At 45.7% G+C, this 23,644-nt stretch overlaps 1 protein-coding gene across 1 annotated transcript; it reads right to left on the reverse strand.

Annotated features, from left to right (window-relative positions):
- Positions 1–1,338: 1,338 nt before the first annotated feature.
- Positions 1,339–22,464, reverse strand: FAM83F (family with sequence similarity 83 member F). Its single transcript, XM_072845914.1, has 5 exons — positions 22,009–22,464; positions 18,072–18,239; positions 8,166–8,287; positions 6,317–7,029; positions 1,339–1,403 (listed from the first exon to the last, which is right to left on the reverse strand). Exons 1-5 carry the CDS (start codon positions 22,462–22,464, stop codon positions 1,339–1,341), a joined length of 1,524 nt encoding a protein of 507 aa, XP_072702015.1.
- Between the last annotated feature and the right edge of the window lie 1,180 nt (positions 22,465–23,644).

Consider the following 23,644-nt stretch of genomic DNA (forward strand, 5'->3'; position numbering starts at 1 on the left):
GTGGTCATCATTATATCTGACAGTGGAAGAATAAGGGCCACTCGATTAAATCATCAAGAAAACCATTAAAACAGCCTGACAACAGTTCTTTTTCATACCACACAATTAACTCAGGGTTCATTGCCACAAAACATGGTGGAGGCCAAAAGTAGAAAAAGATTTTTAAAAAGGGACTAAGTGTGTTCATTAAGGCCAGGTCCAGAAGAAACTGCCAGTTCAGAAAGTCCATAGACTGCTGGAACGGTGTCAAAGACCTCTGTATACAAGCTTTATATTTTATGCTGCTGTGATCACCTGTTACTGGCTGTCCTCAGAGACAGGATAGCAGATTAGATGGCCTTTGGTCTGATTGCAAGCAGTACTTCTTATGGATCAAAGCTCTTGATTTTGGCATGATTTAGAGTTTGGAAAGGTTAACTTAAAAAAAAAAAAAAAGGAACATTTGAAAAGCTTGTATGCTTCCTCTGCCTCCTCTTTCAAGCCTCAAAGATGTGCTCCTTAATTATTCAGTTTCCATGAATGGTAAAGAATTGCTGAATTAGCAACAAACAGGATTTTGTAACAGCCACTGAAGGCTGCATTATTGCTCCCAAATCCTGCCCAGTCCCCCTTATAAGGCATTTCTCTTGATCTAGTCTCAACTGCAGGTTAAACATCTCCCTGTATTCTATTTTTTCTCTTTACTATGTTCTTGCTAAATCACTTTGTTTGACTGCTATATTTATGACATGAAACAGTTAAGATACTAATCTGCTGGCCTCTGCTAGCTAAACCCTTCTCCCCAACCACTCATTTCTGTGCGGGTAAGTGACAAAAGGAATCTACAGGAAGACTCCTTGTGGACAAGGGATCACTACGCTATCTGTAAACATCACTTTCACCCAGAATTTGCCACTTTGATTGGATTTAGCCTTCCAGCCAGTCAGACCAATACATTTCTGCAGTGCAGTAGAGTAAACAATGCAACACAGTGATTCTGAGTCTGTAGCTAGACAGACTGAAGTAGCAGCACAAGTAAGTCAGAAAATCGCCTGCATTTATCTGGACACAGAGCGAGCTCTGAGACCAGTCATCACAGTTGTTTTTATATATAAAATATGTGTGCACACAGACATATGGACTAACAGATTCATCGCTAACCCTCATTTAAGGGACTGACCATCCAAAGTCTACGCTTCACCCAGTAAATGTGCTTTAACTGGGGGTGCCAGGTGCATCCAGGACCACGCAGAGGCTTGTCAGACCACTGTGTGAAGACATGGCTGTAGGTTCAAAATCAATCAAGAGGTTACTGTTCCAGCTTGTTCAGTCTTCAGTTCTCCAGACAATCCTTCCCAATCAAGATAACACACAGGTAGATTGTTTGTTTTTATCGCTTGTAGTGGAGTTTGGACCCAGGTTACCTGGAATGAAAAGAAGTTAAAAGTAACTTTAATGTTAAGTAAATAGGACCTAGATAAAGTCTGGATTCACGCTTCAATCCTCTCTCGCTATTTACTATACACCTTGTGTTAGACCTACATTATTCTGCACTTTCTTGTGATTTTATTTCCTACTACTGTGAAATGAAGAGACATTAAAATAAGCGCAAATTCAGAGTATACTGTGGAGAAAACCACTGGAAAAGTATTTCCAGGCTTTGGCCTGTACCCAGGCCAGCTTTAGTCTATTCTCAGTCCCAGCTGGCACTGAAAAACAGTCTGGACATGACTTGGGTGGGAGGTTTTCCAAAGAGTGAGGGATGAAAAAAAAAAAAAGTCAGGTCATCTCATCCATTTGATCCCCACACATATTCTCAGGAGAGGTTTTTTCACGTCCAGTTTTAAACATCACAAGTGCCAGTATTTCTACCATTTCCTTACAAAAGAAATCCCGAGGCCTCAGGGTCTCTCACTTAAGTAACATAGTACGCTGCCCCCATTTTTTATCATTTTAGGTTTTTTTCATTGATCCCTCTATGGATTCCTTCTGTTCCCAGTATCTGTACTTTTCACTGCTTGCACGGCTGTCTGATCTCCTTCATTACAGCCAGATGTTGGTCTGGATGCCCCAGCATATATTTTTCAAGCACTGTACCAAAGTGTGTTTGCATAGGCTTTTGCAAGCAAGGAAGCTCTGCTGTGCTCTGAGCTCAGCAACGGTTACGTGACATATAGCCCAGGGCAGTATGTACTGAGAGGGGCTGCCATGTGGCTTACAGTCATTCTGAAGAAGGGCAGACCCCACTTCTGTATTTCTACAGAAGGAAGGTATATGTGCATCTCCCAAGCAGTCGGAGCCAGTGGCCAGTACAGAGTGAGAACAGGGAGGGATAACTGCTACAGGTCATGGTGACATGCTACTGAGAAGTCTCAACCCTGCTGAGATGAGGGAGTTTTCAACCCAAGCACTGCCTCTGAAATGCGCTTCAAATGAATCATTTTTCATGTCAGTCTCTTGCTTGTGGGTATTTGATCAACATTTTCCTCACCTGTAGGTGATGGGGAAGAGAAGAGCTCTCTCCTCTTCCCCCCCTCCTCTCCACCTTCTTCTATACTGCAACTTCTTGATATTCACGTGGGAGGCTGCACTGCAACCCCCCTCACTTTTGTGGCTGCTCTGTATGCTACTGCCTCCTCCCCACATCTCCCCATGGCATTTCATTCTACCTCCTGTCGCCCCCCCCCCATATATTACGACTAAGTTTATCATTACTCCTATCTCCTCACCACCCCTGTTCCCCTCCTTATCTGTATTACATTCAAGACCCTCATGTTTACTTTCAAAAGTGTCTGTGCTCCTCTGCTTAATCTCAACTCCCAACTCCCTTATTCTTCTCACTTTCTACTCTTGTCTTCTGACCTTTTTCTACAGATCCCGCTACAATTAGAGCAAGCACCCTCCTTGTATGTACCCAACAATGTTCCTCTCTTTAGAATAGAGGTTGAACATTCCAGTTACCACCCATTCATGATCCCACTTTGGCTGAAAAACACTGGTGATAACTAAGCAGCTATTTCTGCAGCATTGCAGTGCCCAGTGTAAATCCCCTGTTTTGTTGCAAGAAGCACCCAAAAGGGAAACGCAAAATCCTGCTGTTAAGTGGATTATGTGTTCTGCAATCAACGCTTATGAGGAGCAAAGCCAATGTACAGAGAAACTCAGGATGGCAGACCCTCCTGAATGAGCCCACTTTGCTTCTTGCAGGGGAGAAAACAGAACAAAAACGCAGCGCCTTCCAAAGGCACACAGCTTTCAAACCCTTGCAGTATTTCCCAGAAACTGCATGCAGACGTCAGTGTCCTTGCTGATCACAGTCTGCCCAGCAGCAGCTTAAAATTAACAAGATTCTGGTCAGGTTCAGAGCTGCTGCTGTTGTGTTCCTAAGCAGGCAACAGTGAAATTCAAGGGTTGTGTCAATTTGATGATGTGGTTTTAAGAAAGCCTTGTAAGACAAAGCACAATCTCCATGCAGTGTGGTAGGACGACATCTCAGGATGTTAATTTGGACGCTTAGTTTGGGACATTACTATCTGTAGCCCTTGTATTCTCCAGACTCCCAATTCTGACTTGTAGGTATCATTTCCTAGCATGTAAATACCCAGTCAGATTTTCAGACTCTGTTGCGGAATGTGCTTTCATCACTTCCCTTCCCAGTTCGGATTCTCTTCATCACCATTTGCTCTTACAAGACTGAACCTGACCTTTAGCCTGCTTGAATAATGTCTTTCAATTACTCTGCAAGCTACTCGGGGTGTGGATCTTGGTCTCTCTATGCATTTGCAAGGTGGGATGTGTCCCTGTGGTACTACAGAACTAATAGTGACTTTGGAGGATGCGTGCACAGGCAGGCCCACAGGGCTTAAGCGTGCTGTTTAGACTTTACAAAAGGTAAGGGCAGCTATTTCAAGCTGTGAAGCTCTGAATAATTGCATCCTAACGTGACTGCATACCAAGCACCTTCTCCCTCCTTCATTTCCACTTCTTACCTCCCTTCTGTCACCCAGAATATCACAGCAACAGTTTTTACGAGACCTGCTCAAAGATAACTTAAACTTTTAAAACTAAGTCAGTCCTACAGTTACCCAAGAACAAAGTGCCTCCTATTTTTATCTTGAAGCTGGAACTCTATTCCATGCCCACGTTCAAGAATTTTTTACTAAATCCTAATAAAACATGTCCTACTGATCAAGTAGCTGCAGGATCCTCTGTGGTAACTCATTTTTTTCCTCTTTCTCATGAGTCTCCATCTTTCTCATGTGCCCTCTATCATCTCTGTTCACATGCCACTTTGGGACCACTAGACTAGAGAAGCTTTCTCTCAAGAACAGTGATTCAATTCAAAAGCAACACACAAGCAGTGATCTTCCTCCAGCCTTTTACAACACCGGATGACCTAAGTCTACTTAGACCATACCTCAAAAACTGTGGAGTCTCCCATTGCCACCATGAACAGGCATTCTCAATTTGCGTAAAACAAAAAAATACTTGCATGGACTCCTTGGAAAGACTTATCAGGTCAGGAACAGCACAGCAGGAAGGGTGGTATGCCAGACCTCTGTGCCTTCCCTGCACCTGTTCTCAATTCTTCCTTCCCCTTTATTGAAAGAGGTGGCAGCCCTCAGGAAGTAGCAGTGGCAATAAATAAAACCTGAACATAATAGCATCATAGTGTCTTTGTGGAAATGGTCCAGACCAAGCATCAGACTGTCTGGCACAGATCCACTGTGTTAAAAGAAATAGGGACATCCCAGCTGCCCTGACTGTGCAATGCCGAAGAAGGGCGCAGCACCCCACTGTTCAGCTAGAGATATCAATCTCTTTCGTGCCTTAATCTGGGCCTAATTTCATCATGACATTGCAGGAATGGCGGGCTGTCTGCTTTAAAACAGCTGACAGTGAGAAACGTAGGTAATCTCTGATATTGTGAAGTGCTGACAAATCAGAGATTACACAATTCCCTACTTCTGTCACTAGAGGGTAGTGCAAGCCCTCAGGTCCATTCCTCCGAGAGGCAATGCCCATACATCTCCCCATAGGTCTTCACAGATTTTGTTTTTCCTGGCTCTGAGGAATGGGGCCCAGCAGCACATATTGTCTGTGTTCAAGACATAAAGTGATTTGGAGAGAGGACCTCTTTAGACCAGGGTTTACTTCTGCTTCCCCAAATGCCAAACACACATCCTAAAATGGGTCTACTATAGTCTTAAATAAACTATTCATGCCTTCTTAGAGTTCCTCTCTCTTGTGTTCATTTGGCATTTTTGGGTCTGTCCTTCATTCAGCCAGAAATATTTCTAAGAACCTAATCAATAGCTATTGTTGACCTTCCCAATACCTTGCTTTTCTTTTTGGTCTCAGGAGAATGTCTTTCCATTTCACATCATGGCAGCCTCAAGGGAATTCAGTCTCTCTATGCCTGCATTTCGCATTCATCAGACCACAGAACGGTCTCTGGCCAGACAAGCTGAGGAGAAATTTTCTCCCTGGAACTAGTTTATTTTTCTGCTGGCACAGGATGTATTGACACCCAGCACAGCTCACAGAGAGAGGAAGACAACCAAGCTGAATAGTCCATAGATTTACTTCAATCTGACAAAACATCTAAAATGTTGGGAAGTTAGCTATGAACCCATAAATTGGGAGAAATCTTTATCATTTTTGTCTTCAACCGGATGAAGCCTTGGAAGGACTTAGTGAAAATATCAATTGTGTTAGCAAAGAAAGAAAAGTTGAGATCTAGTACTTCTCCATAGCTTCTATTTTCATGACCTTCTCCTCTGTTTCAGAAGGTGATAAAGGAGCAAATTAAAAAGACTTCCACCTTCTCCTCCACTCCTTGCCCCCTCACCTCAACATAAACACGTTCTCCTCTCTTCTCCACCAGTGACTTGTCACAGTAAACACACCCGACTAAACCCAAATGAGGAAAGGAGGGGTTACACTGGAAATCTGTCTGTACCCTCTTAGCCACAACAATAGTGAACATACTGCTGCTGTTTATTAGGGCAGTGCACTTCAAGAACTGCACATGCAACCTCTTTTACACAAGGAGACATTCACTCCCTTTGTCCCATACCCCGCTTGCTGAGAAGTACGAGAAAACATTTACATGAGAAGTACCAACTTTACAATAAGACTGCCATTAAATTGCCTTCAACTTAAATTGCCGGTATCATTCGATACAACTTCTACTCTTCTTTGATCCCGCTCATTTTAATATAGAGGAAATAACAGGATCTACTCACAGGTGCCTATATTGAATATGTTTGCACCAATCAACCAAACTCAAAATAAGGGACACAGAAGCAGAAAGTGCTCGTAGAAGAGGTTTTACCTGAGATGCCTCCAGTGCTCCGAACACTGGCATGGCCAATGCTGAGCCGCTCATATTCCAGTTTCATGTTCCCAAGGTCTTCTCCTGAATGTCCTTCACTGGCAAAAGAATTGGCCTCAATGCTTGAGCCTGGAGACCGTTTGGCCTTGCGACTGAAAAGCCCACTGGCAAACCGTTTTCCTTGCTTTGAATTGGTCTGTGCATCTTCTTTCTTCACATCTCGAATAGACTCTCTGGATTTGGATTTATTTTTCAGGTCCACATGGAGCCGGAAGCACAGTTTCTGAGGGCTCCGATTCAGCTTGCTCAAGTTCTCCAGAGGTGGATCAATTTCTGGGAACTCTTGCTCCAACGTGATTAAGTCATTCAGAAACTGATTTAACCGTTTCTTTGACTCACTTGTTTCCTCCTTTTCCATGTTCCCCTGATTATCCTGCCTGTGTCGTGAAGCCCAGAGCATCATATCACCACGGGTTGCCCCTGCCACTAAACCATACTTGGGGTTAATGAACTTCCGAGCCACGGTGGAGGAATGAAGGCCTGGCTTCCCAGTTCCGAGAAGGAATGGGTTAGCAATACCCAGTTCCTTGTAGAAATTAACTTCCTCTGAGATGGCATAGAGCTCACGAAACTCAACATCAAACATCTCCACGTGCTGTCCTGTCAAGACTAGCAGGATGTTTCTGTCAATGTGGGATGAACTCCATGTGAAGCTAAGAGTAGGAAACAGAACTGACATTAGATCTTTGGGTGCGTACTTGACCCAGCCCACCTAAAAATATCTAAAACACTACATGGGAATATGTAGCATTGTGCCATTTGCCCATATGTCCTTGCCAAGATGGGTCAGGATAGATACATGAAGCTCTTTATTATTGCTCTTCATTAGGCATGCAGACCAGATCTGGAAGAAAAGGCCCTAAAACTGAAGGACAGTTTACACTTTTAAAAAAGCAACACTGCCTCAACAGGAGGAGTCTCCAGACTGAAAACCTCACTGAAGAGAACTGAGCACAGTGGCTGGTGGGGAGTCCTTGCAGACTACCACCTGATGCAGTGTGGAACTATCTCTAGCCCACTGAAATGGTCCACTAACATGGGCATATTCCGTTCTCTCAGGAGCAGCTTGTGCTCTATGCAACCTTGTCCTGATTTTAGCTGGGATAGAGTTAATTTTCTTCCTAGTAGCTGGTATAGTGCTGTGTTTTGGATTTAGGATGAGAATAAAGTTGATAACACACTGATGTTTTAGTTGTTGCTGAGCAGCACTTACACTAAGTCAAGGACTTTTCAGCTTCTCATGCTGCCCTGCCAGCGAGGAGGCTGGAGGTGCACAAGAAGCTGGGAGGGGACACAGCCAGGACAGCTGACCCAAACTGGCCAAAGGGATATTCCATACCATATGATGTCATGCTGAACAAAAAACTGGGGAAAGTTGGCTAGGGGGTGTGCAGCTGCTGCTTAGGAACTGGCTGGGCATGGGTCAGTGGGTGGTGAGCAACTGCATCACTTGTTTTGTATATTCTTTTATCATTATTATTATTTCCCCTTCCTTTTCTGTCCTATTAAATTGTCTTTAACTCAACCCACAAGTTTTACCTTTTTTTCCAATTCTCTCCCCCATCTCACTGGGGGGGAGTGAGCGAACAACTGTGTGGTGTTTAGCTGCCTGCCAAGTTAAACCATAACACACCTTCTCTGTTGTCCCACCCCAATTTCTGCAAATGCCACACAGATTACAGAGGCTGGGACAAGAAAGGGAATGACATGGGAAGAAGATTCTCAAGCAAAGCCACAAGCCATTCTTTACACAAAGAATGTAGCTTTGCCTTAAGCAAGAGCGACCCACCTGTATGATCCAGTGGCCACCTTTTCACCATCCACCATCAGGAATCGCGATGCCAATGTGCCTCTGATCTTCCCTGTTGGCATGTAGAACCCAACTCCTGTCACAGAACGTATGCGGATATTCTAACAGGGAGGTGAAAAGACAAAATGTCACAATAAATAGGGCAGAGAACTAGATAATTGCCAGCTCCAAGTCTTAACATGTCACTCACGTTATTTCACTACTTCTGGGACTACAGCTCATTTTGTATCAGCCACCAGAAATCAGAAGGGCTGCAGAAAAGACCTGCTGTCATCCCCTGTCTATGCAAGTCACTCCCCTCCATGAGCTTATAGCCCTGTCCAATAGGTCAGCATCTTTGTAACCCTGCCTGCTGTCTTCAGCTATTCATCTTAGCCCAATGGCAAGACAATGCTTTCAAAATCAAATAATCGTCCATCTCCAGTCCTCTGCTGTAGCTCGGAAGGCCCAGCCCAGTTCAGGGGAATGAATCAGAGGAAGCTCTGAGTCACATCTGCGCTCTGAATCCTGATCCCTATTCCACGGCACTCGTGAGCTCTTCTCCAGACTACGTTAGCAGGACCACAAAACCAAGGAACTTTGCAACACCTGTGCAGTGCAAAGGCCACAGTTACTTGGAGGGTAATGTATGAGACAGATCTGTATTAGGTTCTTTTTGTACTTTTGTTCCCATCTCAACAGCACATGATTTGACAAAACCAGGCAAATTAGAAGACTGGACAATTTAATTATTACAGAAAAGAGAAAGAAACAGTTCTATTGCTCAAAACATAGATATTTTCTGTCTGTTATAACAAAAGGACAACCCCGACCTTTATCATTTTGCCAAGAACCCCAAACAGTTACAGTGTCCACCTAGATTCCTCACTGTTCAACAGAGAGTGAAAAAACACAGAACTTTCTTTGAACAAACAGAGTAGGATAAGTGTCCCTACTTTAAGCAAAGAAGAATTTCTCAAGAAGAGGAAGGAAAAACCTTTCATGAAATGAACGGAAGTAGTTAGATAATAACTCTCCCCAAACCTCCCCTCTCGCATCCTTTGGCCAGCAAACCTACAGGTGATAAAACAAAGCACTACCAGGGACAGAGAAAACACAAGATTTAAGGTTACATGATTTTCTACAACAGATGTGTGCCTGCACATACTATAAGAACATATCTGCACATTGGACTGAGTGTTATTCTGCTCATGGGTCCTGGCTGCATGAGGCTGAATTGCCAAACAGGTATATGTACTGTCTAACATGAAAAAAAAACCCCAACAAAACCCAAAAGCATTGATTGTCAGTGTAAGTTTAGAGCAAATTATCTTGTCACTCTGACACACAAATTTAGACCATTTTCTTCATTCCACCATCTGTTTCTGTAAGAATTCTTTAACAATGAAAAGCTAAAAGGTATTGTGATCTGGAGTAATAAATCCAGGGCTGGGAGTCAGATAGTCCCAAGTGTAATCACAGTTCTGACACCATTCCCTGTGATGTTCTGGGAAAGTCAATTCACCTTTGCCTCATTCTTCCCCCATCTGCAGAGCAGGAGAATCATGAGGATTTGGCTAATGCTAGCACAGCCTCAGATCCCACAAAGAGCTAACTCCTATTATTATAAACCTCACTGAAAGCTTAAATATTGATAGGCTATAAAAATCTGCATGCAGGAATGAGTGATTACAAGAACACAGATTTCTTTCAAAAACCAGTTTTCTGAATATAAGTCTTACCTTTTGAATCTGCTCCTATTTTCCCCACTAAAATACAGCACTGGCAGTACAAATTCTGACTAACAGTAACTGATGATACTACTATTTTGCATTCATCTATCGCTTGATCTGTCTGGAGTCCTGTGTGGGCATTAGCTAATTAATGCTCTCCACACTGCTGAAAGTATTATTACTCTGTTTTAAAGACGAGGAGCCTGAGAGAGAAGATGAAGTGACTTGCCCAAGGCCTAGCAGTGAGTCATATGTGTGGGATGCTGAATGCAGGTTGGGTAGAGCACAGGAGAAAGGGCGCCCTTTCCAGTATTTAGAATACCACTTGTAGTTGGCTGGCTGATCACCTGAAATATTTTTTTTTCCTTGCTGAGTAAAGCTGGGATTTGCCAAATCATGGAATATTGACTGCAAGTGTCAACAAGGACCTCAAGGACCTCCGTTCAAATCAGTCAGCAGCTCTGACGCGTCATGTAGCTTTGTGAATCAAGAAGTATCAGCCTGTGTGAACAGAAAGTTTCTTAGCATGTAACAAGCGTAGATTTTATTGTGTTTGTTATTATCACCTTCTTTTGGCGATAATTATCACCTTCTTTTGGAAAGAAAGCACATTTGAATTTCTGCAGTACCTGAGCTACACATAACACTTAGAAAGGCACAGAGAGGATAGAACCAAACAGCTGAACACATAAACCTCCTTGAACAAAGTAGGCACAGGAGTGCATAAATACATCTTGAAATGCAGAAAACAGGCACAAAGTCACATAAACATCGAGTCACTTAACAGGTTATTTGTATAATGTTTTCTGCCTTGAAGGATCTTGGAGCGTTTGTAGACTGATATATCAAGCTGTACAGAGGGGGAACAAGCTGGGGTTCATGTACTGAAGACTACATAACAACAACAGAGGAAAGACAAATATAAATGAGGTGAGATTGCAGCCATTTGGGGGGGGCACTAATGTTACAGTAGTAACAAATATTTTGGGTAGAGAACCAGTTAGTTCACCAGACAGAAGTGATCCCTCCAGATCTGTATTCTTGCAGAAGCCTGCTTAAGGTTTGTCATATCCTGGCTTATGGAAGCTGCAGTGTGCATTAAATTTCCACATTTCGTTTACACAGGCTTGCACCACTCCTCATCACAAGCAGTGACTAACGTCTCCCTGGCAGCAACTTAATACGGACTGGTAACACTCAAGCCTGACAGAGCATCCTAATACAAACAGTGAAGGAATCAGTCTTTCTTGCTTTATTGTGACACACTTTTAAACCTCACCCTGAATCCACAGAAAGTTAAATTAGACCCAGTTTAGAAAGTCAGTAATAGGTTGTGTTGTGACTGACACTTAGTTGTCCCTTGACAGACCTGGGCAGCAGTGCTCACAAGATGAGGTCGAGTAGGGCAAGATACACAAGACAGACCCTAAAAGCAAGCATTGCAAATACTTCCACCAGGGAAGCCTGTGTGTACCTTCCCTCTTAGAACAACCACTGGTATATATGTTGCAAAGCAAGCAGGGATCTTTATTTCAAGTTGTGATGGTCGCATGAATGACCTCTATAAACTAACAGATGTAAAACAGATAAATGAGAGGCAACACACAAAAGCAGTAGCTGATAGATGACAGTGACTCAACAGTCCCTTACATTCACTGCATTTTTCAAAATGTACATATCCCCTTTCTGCTGTCCCTGGAAAAATCAGATCCCTTCAGCCAACAGCATCTGCTAAGGTAGCTCTTGTCCTCTGTTCTCTTATAATACTGCTTCACCTGAGAACACGGCTGAGGGGGAGGCCCCAGATGCCTGTTATTTCCCACTCTAAAATCCTAGATGGAGGTTTCACAGAGGGGGAAAGAGGAAGAGAGATATGGGATTCATGTGGACAGGACCACAGTAACAACAGACAAGGAGTCTTTCTTATTCATGGTCTGCAAGGTTCTCATTTCTGGTGATGAGACCTCTAGGTCAGAGAGATGGGTGGTAGGTGCTCATCTTACACAGGGACACAAAAGCAGCCACAATCTGGAAGCAGCCACCAAGTAATGCTGGCAAATACTGTGGACTTATCCTATGTGTTTGCCCTGAACAGTTTTGGAAAAGGTATGCTTGTTGACAACATAGTAAAACCTGCAGATATTCAAGCAGAATAGGATGGAATGCAGCTAGCTGGAGCTGGCCTGCCAAGGTCATTACTGGGTATTATTTATTTGGGTCTTTGCTAAAAGAGGGCCTTGTAAGCCCTCATGTTTGAAAGTTCACAAGCAACCTAGAAGAATTCTCTAACAGATAATTAAAACAACAACAGCACTGCATCACATCACATCAGCTTCTCACTCACTTGAGTTAGGATTGGATGAGGAAAGCTCGGAGGTAAAGACATGAAATACTGAAATGAAATTCCAAAAATTTCTTAGGCAGAAACTTTTAAGAATTCCTGGAGTGAGGAGAGGAACTCCTTACATGTTGGGAAAACGAATGTGAAAATTATCATGAAGGTGAACTTCCTGCAGATAACTCATTCCCTGGGTTTGCTTGGAGCTCTAGGTGAACTCCCTGTCTTTGAGCAGGAGTGTCTGTTACTGGGGTTTCATTAGCAGAAGCATGGGGAGGAAGAGAACTCATCTAAAAACTGGTGAGAACATTCACCCTCAGGTCAACAAAAAGAGGACTTTTTGTGGGGCTATGAATTTTATATCTCTGAGAACTTTCCCTCATTGTGATCTCAGAACACTCTTGTGTCAAACATAACAGAAGTCTGGCAAACCATGTCCTGTAGGCTCAGGAAGCCATATGACTCATACACACAAGACACGCTCTTGCTAATGTCCCAGGATGAATGTACTGATGGATGAATTTAAATGCATTTCTAGTGATCTCTGGCCTCCAGATGAAAATTGAGTTTTTCTCATTTCATGCCTGGAGTCAGTAAAGAACTTTTTGTCTTTGCAGAGTGAGATACTGTCTTCCTACAGCAGTTTCCCTCCTGTGAGACTGTCACCAGATCGTGATACCTTGCCATCTCAAAATGATACAATAGCCAGGAATTTTGTGAAAATGCCCAGCACTGTATGTAGACAAAGGACAAAATCCAGTGTTAACAGTAAATCTTCCTGTATCAGGACCCTTGAAGTATTCACTCTGCATTGGATGAACAGGGCAATGGAAACAAAAGGGCAGGAATCACAAAGCAATCTGAGCATCTGGTGATTACAGAAGACAGAATAAGCATCCTGACTCTGCAGCAATGACAGCCCATGGTAGTGTGTCATCTCTCTCTCTCCCTGGGATCAGAACTCGCCTCTAAACCTTAAAGGTACATCACATATTGCTGCAACTTTCCAAGAAAAAGCCATCCTGTAAATCTTGCACAAACATTCCAAAGGAAAGGTGGGAAGAAGGGCAGGAAGGAAGAGTATGCAATTCCTTTGCTGACAAACTGTGGCTCACTGATGAAAATCTTTTAGAAGAAAGCAAAATGGTTACGCAAAAAGACAGTGTAAGGAGAGAATGTTTTCCCTGTTGCTGAAAATCTGTAGAAGAAACTCAGACATCAAAGCAGATGTCAGGAGAAAGACATGTTATAAATAAGAAATGGGTGAATGATAGAGTTAACTGCACTAGAGTTTCTCATTCTTCCTTAGCAATTCCAACATCCTCTGTGATCGAGCAATGTGGGACAAAATTATTCTGCCTGAACAAGACCGGAGGCCCAGCATGCCTTCTTGCTTTAAACGTGGGTCTTCAACACTAAAAGTTCAAAACAATCCTAGACACATTACATCAATGAGGTGGGGGTGGGGAGAGTCCTCAAGGGGAAGCCTTAACCTTGCTCGAGACAACTTGGGTATCTAAAGCTTGCTGTCGAGGGAATCACTATATGATGATTTCTGCCATAGTGACCCAAGCAGCAGCATGGATACATCCAAGGCAGCCTTGGGCGGGATACTAAGAGGCCATCTTCTCTGAGAGGCAAATGACCTGTTTCCCTTTACAGGAAGACTCTTCCCAGTCCTTCCATAGCACCATAGACAGGAATAAACTGCATTGACCTTAACAAGATTAACTAAAGCCTTTTTAGCCATACTGGAAAAGGAATACAACAGCCTTAAGGGGAATTTAAGATACAGTATGAGATAGCTGGGAAAAGGTTGAAGGACAGCACTCTGTGGGCTGGAGCTCTGCAGAAGAGTGAACAACTAGGTCAAAGAAGGATGTTAAAAAGCTCTTCTCAGTGGACCTCCTTCAGCTCAGCTTGTATTTGGACTTTTTTTAGCTGAAGGAGTCTAATGAAAAACACAGCAAGGGCTGCTGTGAGAGAAGGGAAGCACAGAAGGGACATGAGTTTTCTCCTGCTTTCGATGGCATCAATTCAAACTCTGCCTCTTTGGAAAAGGTGACCTTGTAACACAGCTCAGCTGCTGCAGGACCTAGTCACTGCTGTAGAATGCCACCATGATTACTGGTTTTGGATTGTAAAGCCTGTGTAGATACTTATGGAGAAAGAGATAAGAGGAAGAGCAGAAGGGGACTGCTTACTGTTTAAAGATGGAGAAGGCAGATGAAAAGGAACTCATGTCTCCAATAGCATTGCAACTTCTTCTAAAATGCCAGGGCATCTTTTCATTCACTCTTATCCAGGAGTTAAAATATGCAGTACTGAAGTCATCATCCCTGCACATGATGACATGGTGAGAAAAATACTGGAAAACAGGTACCAGAGCAAATGGAACTACTGCTGTGATTTCACAGTTTTGTACCAAAGAGATTCAAGTCTAGGCCACAGAATACCCCTGAAGCTTGAAACAGGTCTATTATAATGATGTCTGTGTCTTGCTTTCAAAGACACCAGAGGAAAGAAACTTCCATCTCTGTTTTGGAGAAAGATGAGAAAGCTGCTCGGCTGGATGTCTTTTTTGATGAAGAAGTCCAGAAACTCAGAGCAGAGTGGTAGTTCACAGGAGCACTGTTCAGATACATGCAAGTCATTTTCATCCAGATTTAAGATGGTTCTCCTAAAATGGTTAATATGAGCCACTATAGCCTCCAGAGTTTTTTGAGTTTTTGTTGTGTTTTTTTTTGAAACTATTAATTGAGTGTTTATGGAAGATCTGCCCTTCCTCCAGGCAAAAAGGCACTTTTTTTTTTCCACTGCTCAGCAGAACAGTTGGATCAAAAGAGGTGCAAGTCTTGCACCCCGTAGGTTGTTTCCAACCTAGCAACTTTTTCAGTATTTGGAACAAGTCTGTAGTAGTGACAGTGACTAAAAAACATGAAGAAAGCAAAGAATACAATACTACTGTAAACACACAAAATATTTCAGTCTGTATGTAATGGAATTGTTTGCGAACAGAGAAGGACTTGTGGGTGATGTGATGGTTGGAGGCCGTCTTGGGCATAGCAGTCATGAAATTATAGAGTCTTCAATTATTGGAGAAGTAAGGAGGGGGTTCAGCAGAACTGCCACCTTGGACTTCTGGAGGGCAGACTTTGGCCTGGTTAGGAGACTGGTTGACAGAGTCCCTTGGGAGGCAGCCCTGAAGGGCAAAGGAGTCCGGGAAGGCTGGACATTCTTCAAGAAGGAAATCTTAAAGGCCCAGGAGCAGGCCGTCCCCATGTGCCGAAAGATGAGCTGGTGGGGAAGACCACCGGCCTGGCTGAACAGAGAGCTTTGGCTGCAACTCAGGGAAAAAAAGGAGAGTTTATGACCTTTGGAAGAAGGGGCAGGCACTCAGGAGGACTACAAGGATGTCGTGAGGTTATGCAGGGAGGAAATTAGAAGGGCCAAAGCCCATCTAGATCGTAATCTGGCTACCGCCGTAAAAGACAATAAAAAATGTTTCTATAAATACATTAGCAACAAAAGGAGGGCTAAGGAGAATCTCCATCCTTTATTGGATGCGGGGGGAAACCTAGTGATGAAGGATAAGGAAAAGGCTGAGGTACTTAACGCCTTCTTTGCCTCAGTCTTTAATAGTAAGACCAGTTGTTCTCCGGGTACCCAGCCCCTGAGCTGGAAGACAGGGATGGGGAGCAGAATGAAGCCCCCATAATCCAAGGGGAAATGGTTAGTGACCTGCTATACCATTTAGACACACACAAGTCTATGGGGCCAGATGGGATCCACCCAAGGGTACTGAGGGAGCTGGTGGAAGTGCTCACCAAGCCCCTTTCCATCATTTACCAGCAGTCCTGGCTAACTGGGAAGGTCCCAGTTGACTGGAAGTTAGCAAATGTGACGCCCATCTACAAGAAAGGCCAGAAGGAGGGTCTCGGGAATTACAGGCCTGTCAGTCTGACCTCGGTGCCAGGGAAGGTTATGGAGCAGATCATCTTGAGTGCCATCACACGGCACGTACAGGACAACCAGGTGATCAGGCCCAGTCAGCATGGGTTTATGAAAGGCAGGTCCTGCTTGACTAACCTGATCTCCTTCTATGACAAGGTGACCTGCTCAGTGGATGAGGGAAAGGCTGTGGATGTTGCCTACCTAGACTTTACTAAAGCCTTTGACACCATTTCCCCCAGCATTCTCCTGGAGAAACTGGCTACTCATGGCTTGGATGGACATACTGTTTGCTGGGTAAAAAACTGGCTGGATGGCCGGACCCAAAGAGTTGTGGTGAATGGAGTTTACTCCAGTTGGCGACCAGTCACAAGTGGTGTTCCCCAGGGCTCAGTATTGGGGCCAGTTCCATTTAATATCTTTATCAATGATCTGGACAAGGGGATCGAGTGCACCTTCAGTGAGTTTGCAGACAACACCAAGTTGGGCAGGAGTGATCTGCTCGAGGCAAGGAAGGCTCTGCAGAGGGATCTGGACAGGCTGGATTGACAGGCCAAGGCCAATTGTATGAGCTTCAACAAGGCCAAGTGCAGGGTCCTGCACTTGGGCCACAGCAACCCCATGCAATGCTGCAGGCTTGGGGAAGAGTGGCTGGAAAGCTGCCCGGCAGAAAAGGACCTGGGGGTGTTGGTCGACAGCCGCCTGAATATGAGCCAGCAGTGTGCCCAGGTGGCCAAGAAGGCCAATAGCATTGTGGTTCATATCAGAAATAGTGTGGCCAGCAGGACTAGGGAAGTGATCGTCCCCCTGTACTCAGCACTGGTGAGGCCACACCTCGAATACTGTGTTCAGTTTTGGGCCCCTCACTACAACAGAGACATTGAGGTGCTGGAGTGTATCCAAAGAAGGGCAATGAAGCTGGTGAAGGGTCTGGAGCACAAGTCTTAGGAGGAGCAGCTGAGGGAACTGGGGTTGTTTAGCCTGGAGAAAAAGAGGCTGAGGGGAGACCTTATCGCTCTCTACAACTACCTGAAAGGAGGCTGTAGCGAGGTGGATGTTGGTCTCTTCTCCCAAGTAACAAGCCATAGGACAAGAGGAAATGGCCTCAAGTTGTGCTAGGAGAGGTTTAGATTGGGTATTAGGAAAAATTTCTTCACCGAAAGGGTTGTCAAGCATTGGAACAGGCTGCCCAGGGAAGTGGTTGAGTCACCATCCCTGGAGGTATTTAAAAGACATGTAGATGTAGTGCTTAGGGACATGGTTTAGTGGTGGACTTGGCAGTGCTAGGTTAATGGTTGGACTTGATGATCTTAAAGGTCTTTTCCAACCTAAATGATCCTGTGATTCTATGAATGAGATCCTACTGAGGCTGCTTCTGCCAGCCAAACTAGGCTGACTGCTGTACTGCATGCACTGTAAGAAGGCATACTCTGATGTGCTCAGGCAAAGGAGGACTACAAGCACATTCACTCCCAGATGATCACTGCTGGATAGGAAAGTCTTGATTTCACAGAGTATATGTGTCCTATAACTGGGATCCAGAGCTACTCCAAACTCTAGTTTCAGTCCTTGAATAGGAGACCCACGGGATTTTCCTCAGACAGTTTTCTTCCCAAACATGAATGTTTAGGTCACAAGAGCCAAGAAACTACACAGACCCTTGTCTCAGGTGAAAGGCAAAAACTCCAAATCTTTTCTTTTTCTTTCCTTCTGTATTAGCAAGCCACTCTCTTACCCCTCTGTGTTCCATCAATCCCTGTCTAAATGCTGTGATGTGACTTTGTAAGAGATGTGTTTGCCTGTCCAAGTGAGTTCCAAGATTCATTACAACTGAAAAAAGCCACTGACCTGCAGGAGATAATGGTTCAGTATTGAATACCTTACCCGGATCTGCAAGTCGCTGAGGTCAAGGCATCTGCACATTTCCAGGAAGAGCTTCACACCCTCCTCATCTAGGATTATATAGACTGGGATCCAGCGTTTATATGCTGCATCAACAATATCGCGGAAGATGTCCCGGTCTGTAAATACATCCATGACCACTGCAATAATCTGGAAACAAGAAGACAGTAGACAGACAACTGAATAAAATATTAGTAACTGAAAGAGATGCCCATCACAATGGTGCAAAATAAAGGAGAACACTGATACCAGAATATGGAGGAGGAGGATATAGGGGAGACAAAAGTACAGGGATGTACATGCCCAAGCACTACCAATAATCTTGTAATTTTCTGCTTGGCTCCTGCTGCACTTTGGAAGGAACCTAATAAATGTCTTTGAGAGTTCTCCTTCTTCTAGGGGAAGATGGCTTATTTCAGCAGCCTGAGGAATGCCAAAGCCAAATACCTAGTTTCTCCTCTGTGTCGTGAAACTTTCGTTGCCTCTGTAAGGATCCACTTAAATAAAGAATACTACTGAAAACAGATTGAAAAAGAAGAGTGAAAAACAGCTCTAACACTTAATCAGAAGGTGAGTAATGGAAGAATGAATGTGCAGAGGAACCAGGGCCTGAATCCTCAGCCATGGTACACAGTGGAGACAACAAGAATTTTATTTTCCTTTTTTCCCAGTTCCCTGTGAGAAGTCTGCTCTCAGGGCTGGCTTCATGAGGAATGTCTTATGGAGCACAAACATAAACACCTCATATTTGTCAGGAAGGGACTGGAGTGTGTGTTCAAGATTTGGAGGCAAAATGATCGTTCCCTCTCTTCACATGTAGATTTTTTTCTGGTATAAAACTAATCCTTCTTTCCAGCCATAGATTTTACATAAAAACAAAAGGTTGCACTGACGTGACAGACAAGCCTGAACATTCAGAGGATGAGTAACAACAAAACAAAGAAGGTTATGGGCAACTTTAATGCTGATCTTACACGTTTTGTTTTTCTCTCCCTTTCTGTATCTTTTACACCATTAGAAATATCAATTCACTTTTCTGCTTGAGAGAGTTATTCTCCCAACATTTGAAAGGCTATGAATGAAGGAAACTACTGTTTTCTTAGTCCTGCTGGGAAACATCAACCTGCCAGGTCAGAGCTCTCATGCTGACAGTATAGAATACTGGGAATAGAGTTGCCTAAATGTTAATTTCCCAGGTTCTGGGGTCACAGCGATGAGCCCAGCTGTGCTGGGGACGGCACATACAGGTGTGAATGGAGCTGAAGACTGGATTGAACAGTAGGATTTTCTTCACTTGAAGTTTGGAAGAGGTGCAGCTCAAGTTGCAGAAGCCCCCTATGGAAGGGTGAATAATTCTCCCCAGAGACCTCTCTTCTTTGAAAAATGCCCTTGAACAAATTGCTTTTGGGAAAGCGATACCACAGTAAATGTCCCCTACTGTGTTTGCTGAGTCTCTGTTTGTACGGCCAACAATAACCAACACATCTGCTCCGTCAGGCTCCTTCTCTCAACAGTGCTTACACAAGCTTTTCTTTGTTAGAAAAAGAAAAAAAAGAGCTGACATTGTGTTTATGCTCATCATTAACATGTAAGTTCCTGATACAGGTGAACTATGGTGGAGCTACATTATAAACTAATAGTAAGTCCCTCGATAGCTTCTGCTACGCAGAACTGGATTTCAGGTCCTGCCTTGGTTCTCACTTCCCAGCACAAAGGAGCGAGATGCAGGGAATGTTACTTAGAACCTCTGACAATTAAAATACAGTGAACTTGTGCCACTTTATTCCTGAACAACTTCATATACAGGCAGATTATAATTAGAGGCATGAGGAGTTCATGCATTATTTCAGGCCTGTTATGCTCCCTCTCCCCTCTACACACTGTGGTATGGATGTAGTTATTTAGGAGCAAGGATGCTAGATAATATTCATTGGAAGTAAGAATATCCACACAGGGAATTGATCAAAGTGTGAATTTGTTTTCTTTCCATCCCCTCCATTTGCGATGAGTCCAATGACTGCAGAGATTACACCATGTCCTGGACAGAACATTAATTGTTAGTACTGGCCTTGCAATAGAAGGGATGGTTCCCTCCAGGCTTTAGGGCCCTGGGTCAGTTCAGGCTTCTTTGCAAGCCTGTGGACTAAACCCATGAAAACTGCAGTCCTGTATGAAAAGCAGATGAGCTGCCTTGCAGATGGCACTTCGAAGCCAGCAAAATGTGAAACAGTGGGCAACCCCACTGTTGGTACGGTAGTCTTCCCAAACCACTGCCACAGCTACTGATCTGTCAAGATTACCTAGGAGCATTCCCAAATACAGCAAGTCAGAGCATGAGTGTTTACCCCTGCAAGAGGTTGTCCCCATTCCTCTACCTATCCATAGCAAAACAACTTACCTATAGGGCCCATAGGTGTGCCTAGCTCTTCATAGATATTTACAAATTGGCAAGCATTAACTTGCCAATCTTACTGTGGCAACGTAGCTTAATTAACATATGTTTGTAAAATGCCGATGATAAGCCACCCACAGACATGTGCCACATATTACTAGTATCTGTTTAGACCCCCTACCCTCCAAAAAAACCTGAAACAACCCAAACCTACTCTCATCTACTGAATGAAAAACTGCTACCTGGAGACTTTTTTTGCCAGGGCCAGCTCAGCTGAACACAATAGGCATAGTTATCTACGAAAAGGACCATTAAACACTTAAATGGCTGTTAAACATGAAACCACCTTTGGGTTGGGAGGGCCACAGTTCGTCCACCCAGTGAAACAATAATTAATTACTTTTAGGTGCCAGGCACAGCTATCAAAAAGAGCAAAGTTTCCCAGTCCTTCCACAGCCTGTAGAGGCATTTGCAGCAGCGCAAAGAGCATGTGAAGTTGCACTAAATCGGAGTGTAAGCATTTTACAGCTTCTGGCTCTTCTAAACGACTGATCACACCAGTCACTGAACAGGATTACAGGGTGTGCATGTATTTCTGCGAGCAGGGAGCTGAGGAGATCACCCACTGGATTAATGCCTCCCTGCAAAGTTTTCCGTGATTTGGTTTTAACAAGCCTGCGAAGGTTGTGCGTATAGCGTGTGCTACGGGGGAGCGGGTGGAAGAGGAAATAACTGCTGAATTAGAAAGCAGAAAAACCAGAAAGCAGCAAAACTAAGAGCAGGAATGAAGTGCCTTTTGCTGTTATCCCCTTTCCCCAGGGGAGATGTCAGCTCTGAGGGGGATCATTCCCTGAGTGGTCTTCCCTGGAAACTTCACCCTGACCTAGAAAAACCTCGTCATTGCCCCTTACCTATTCAACGCAAGCTCTTGTAGCATCACGGCTGCTTTGGTTTCTTGCCAGAGATGCCCTGTCACCACTAACAGTCCTTTCCAGCCAAAGATAAATAGGAGGAGCAGCCGCATATTGTCTGGACTCTGACTGCCTGCAGTCCAGGCTGGATGGTGTTGAGACCACAAAAAATAAACTAAAAAAGCACCTCCCCGTAAACAAACTCGCTGCCCTGCGTTTAACTAGGGATACCTGCACGTACAGGAGGGGCGGCTGGCACAGCATCACGACCCGTCTTCCCCTGAGCCAGTGAATCACGAAGAGCAAAACACGGGTATAAATCCCCAGTTTGGGGGGGTGCAGGGGTTTAACCCCCATCCTGCGCATCAGCTTTGGCAAACCATAACGCGACCAGCCACGAACCGCAGGGAAAGCCCTGCCTGGTGGACGCCGACCAGCTGGACGGCCAACGCGTTCCTCCCGCCTTGGAGGGGGCCAGCGAGGAAAGCCCGGCCGCGGCGGGCTCTCGCCTCCCTCCCACCCCACAGGCCCCCCAGCTGGGCCCTCGGCCCGGGCGCGAAGGCGGGCAGGGGTGGCCCGTCGAGGACGCCCGCTTTGTGCGGCGGCCGGGCCCTACCTTCTGCGCCTGCTGGATCATCTCCCGCGCCACCTCCTTCAGGTGGGGCGCGCTCTCCTCCTTGCGCGGGTGCGTGAAGAGGGCCACCCGGCTGATGCCCCGGTAGAAGGTCTTGTCGGTCCAGCCCAAGTCCAACGGGGGCACCTCCGTGTCCGAGCACTCGGGCCAGTAGGCCAGCGAGAGCGTCTCGCCGCCGGGCCCCCGTGCCACCTTGCTGCCCTCCCGGGGGTCGTCGTATCCCCGCCAGCCGCCCCGCAGGGCCTGCAGCTCCCGGCTGGAGAGAAAGTCGCGCAGCTGCTCCTTCCTCAGCGCCTCCCGGTAGGCCGCCTCGCCCCGGGTCACCAGCACCTCCAGGGCCCGGCGCTGCTCCTCGCTGTAGTAGAACCGGGCCTGGGCCTCCGTCACCTTCTCGTTGACGTGCGACTCGTCCAGCAGGAGCACCTGGGACTCCGCCATGCTGCCGGCACCCGCCGCGCCGGCCGGCCGGGAGCCTGCGGAAGGAGGGAAAGGCAGGGCTGGGACCGCCTCACCTGGCCTGCCCGAGCCCGCCCCGACGGGTGGAGCGGCCGCGCCGCCGTGCGCCGGCCCCTCACGCTGCCCTGGCTGCCTGGGGACAGGGCTGTCCCCTCTGTCCTACCCCTCTGCCAGGCCCGCACGTGGCCCGGGCCTGCAGGGGACAGGGGTGGCCGTCCCCCCGGCATGGCCAGGACCAGGGGCCCTGACCACAGCGCTTGGAGGAGAGCTAGGCCTGGGCCGCGGGCGGATTTTGGGGTGCAAATGCAGAAGTCTATTTAAGAGGGTTTTTCCCCCTTTTTCAGACGTGGCAGCCACCTGAGGGGTGCTCACAGGGAATGGGGGGGACACGAGTGGGGCCAGAGGTGCAGGCTGAGCAGCATGGTGGCCACAAGCCATGGCCCATTGGCCACAGCTGGCTGCTAGCTGGCCCTCTCCAAATCCACTGACAGAGCAGCAGTAGCAGCTCGGCGACTCCCAAAAAGCAGGAGGTGAGTACCCGGTTTACAGATGGGAAGATGACAGAGCGATTTGCCCGAGGCCCCCGAACAGGCTGGTGTCAGAGCTGGGAATAAAACCGCCCTGCTCCTAGTCTCTGGCTGGGAGCGTGAATAAATACCCCCGGCTCGACACACGTGTCCCAGCTGAGAGACTAGGGGCTCTAATGCTAAATTACGATTTTTGCGTGGTATGCGATAGTTGCTAGAGGCCCTAATCAAGATTCAGGCCCCACTGCGGTTTGCAGTGCGTACACAAAGGATAGAAAGCAGTGCTTCCCCCTTGCAGCCCAGGGACAGAGCTGGCAGGGATGAGCAAGCAAACGGGGATAAAGGCAAAGCAGTGGTGAAATACAAACATTCAGAGGCATTTGCAGCGCTTTACATATGTGATTAGCCCTAAGTGCTCACATGCCCAAAACCGGTAGGGACAGACAGAGCTGCTGTTTGTCTCCTCTCTATAAGCGATTTCCTGCGCTCAGTGAGTTAGCTTAAAAATCTAAGCATGAGGTAGGGCACCGGAGCTCATCCTGCGCTGTTCCTCTCCTTTAGGGAGAATTTTAGTATTCCAGACTGTCATCAATAGCTTTTCCTAGCATGAAATTCACTTGAAATTAGAAATTGCA

Source organism: Ciconia boyciana, chromosome 1 (assembly GCF_034638445.1).
Source record: "Ciconia boyciana chromosome 1, ASM3463844v1, whole genome shotgun sequence".
Classification (NCBI taxonomy): domain Eukaryota; kingdom Metazoa; phylum Chordata; class Aves; order Ciconiiformes; family Ciconiidae; genus Ciconia; species Ciconia boyciana.

What these genes read in the sequence shown, in the direction of transcription:
- FAM83F (XM_072845914.1), bottom strand. Translation starts at nt 22,464, where the DNA reads ATGGCGGAGTCCCAGGTGCTCCTGCTGGACGAGTCGCACGTCAACGAG. An exon ending in GTGGCCACTGGATCATACAG is followed by an intron (nt 7,030 to 8,165) that starts GTGGGTCGCTCT and finishes TCCTACTCTTAG; the next exon opens with CTTCACATGGAGTTCATCCC. An exon ending in GAGCACTGGAGGCATCTCAG is followed by an intron (nt 1,404 to 6,316) that starts GTAAAACCTCTT and finishes TTTTCATTCCAG; the next exon opens with GTAACCTGGGTCCAAACTCC.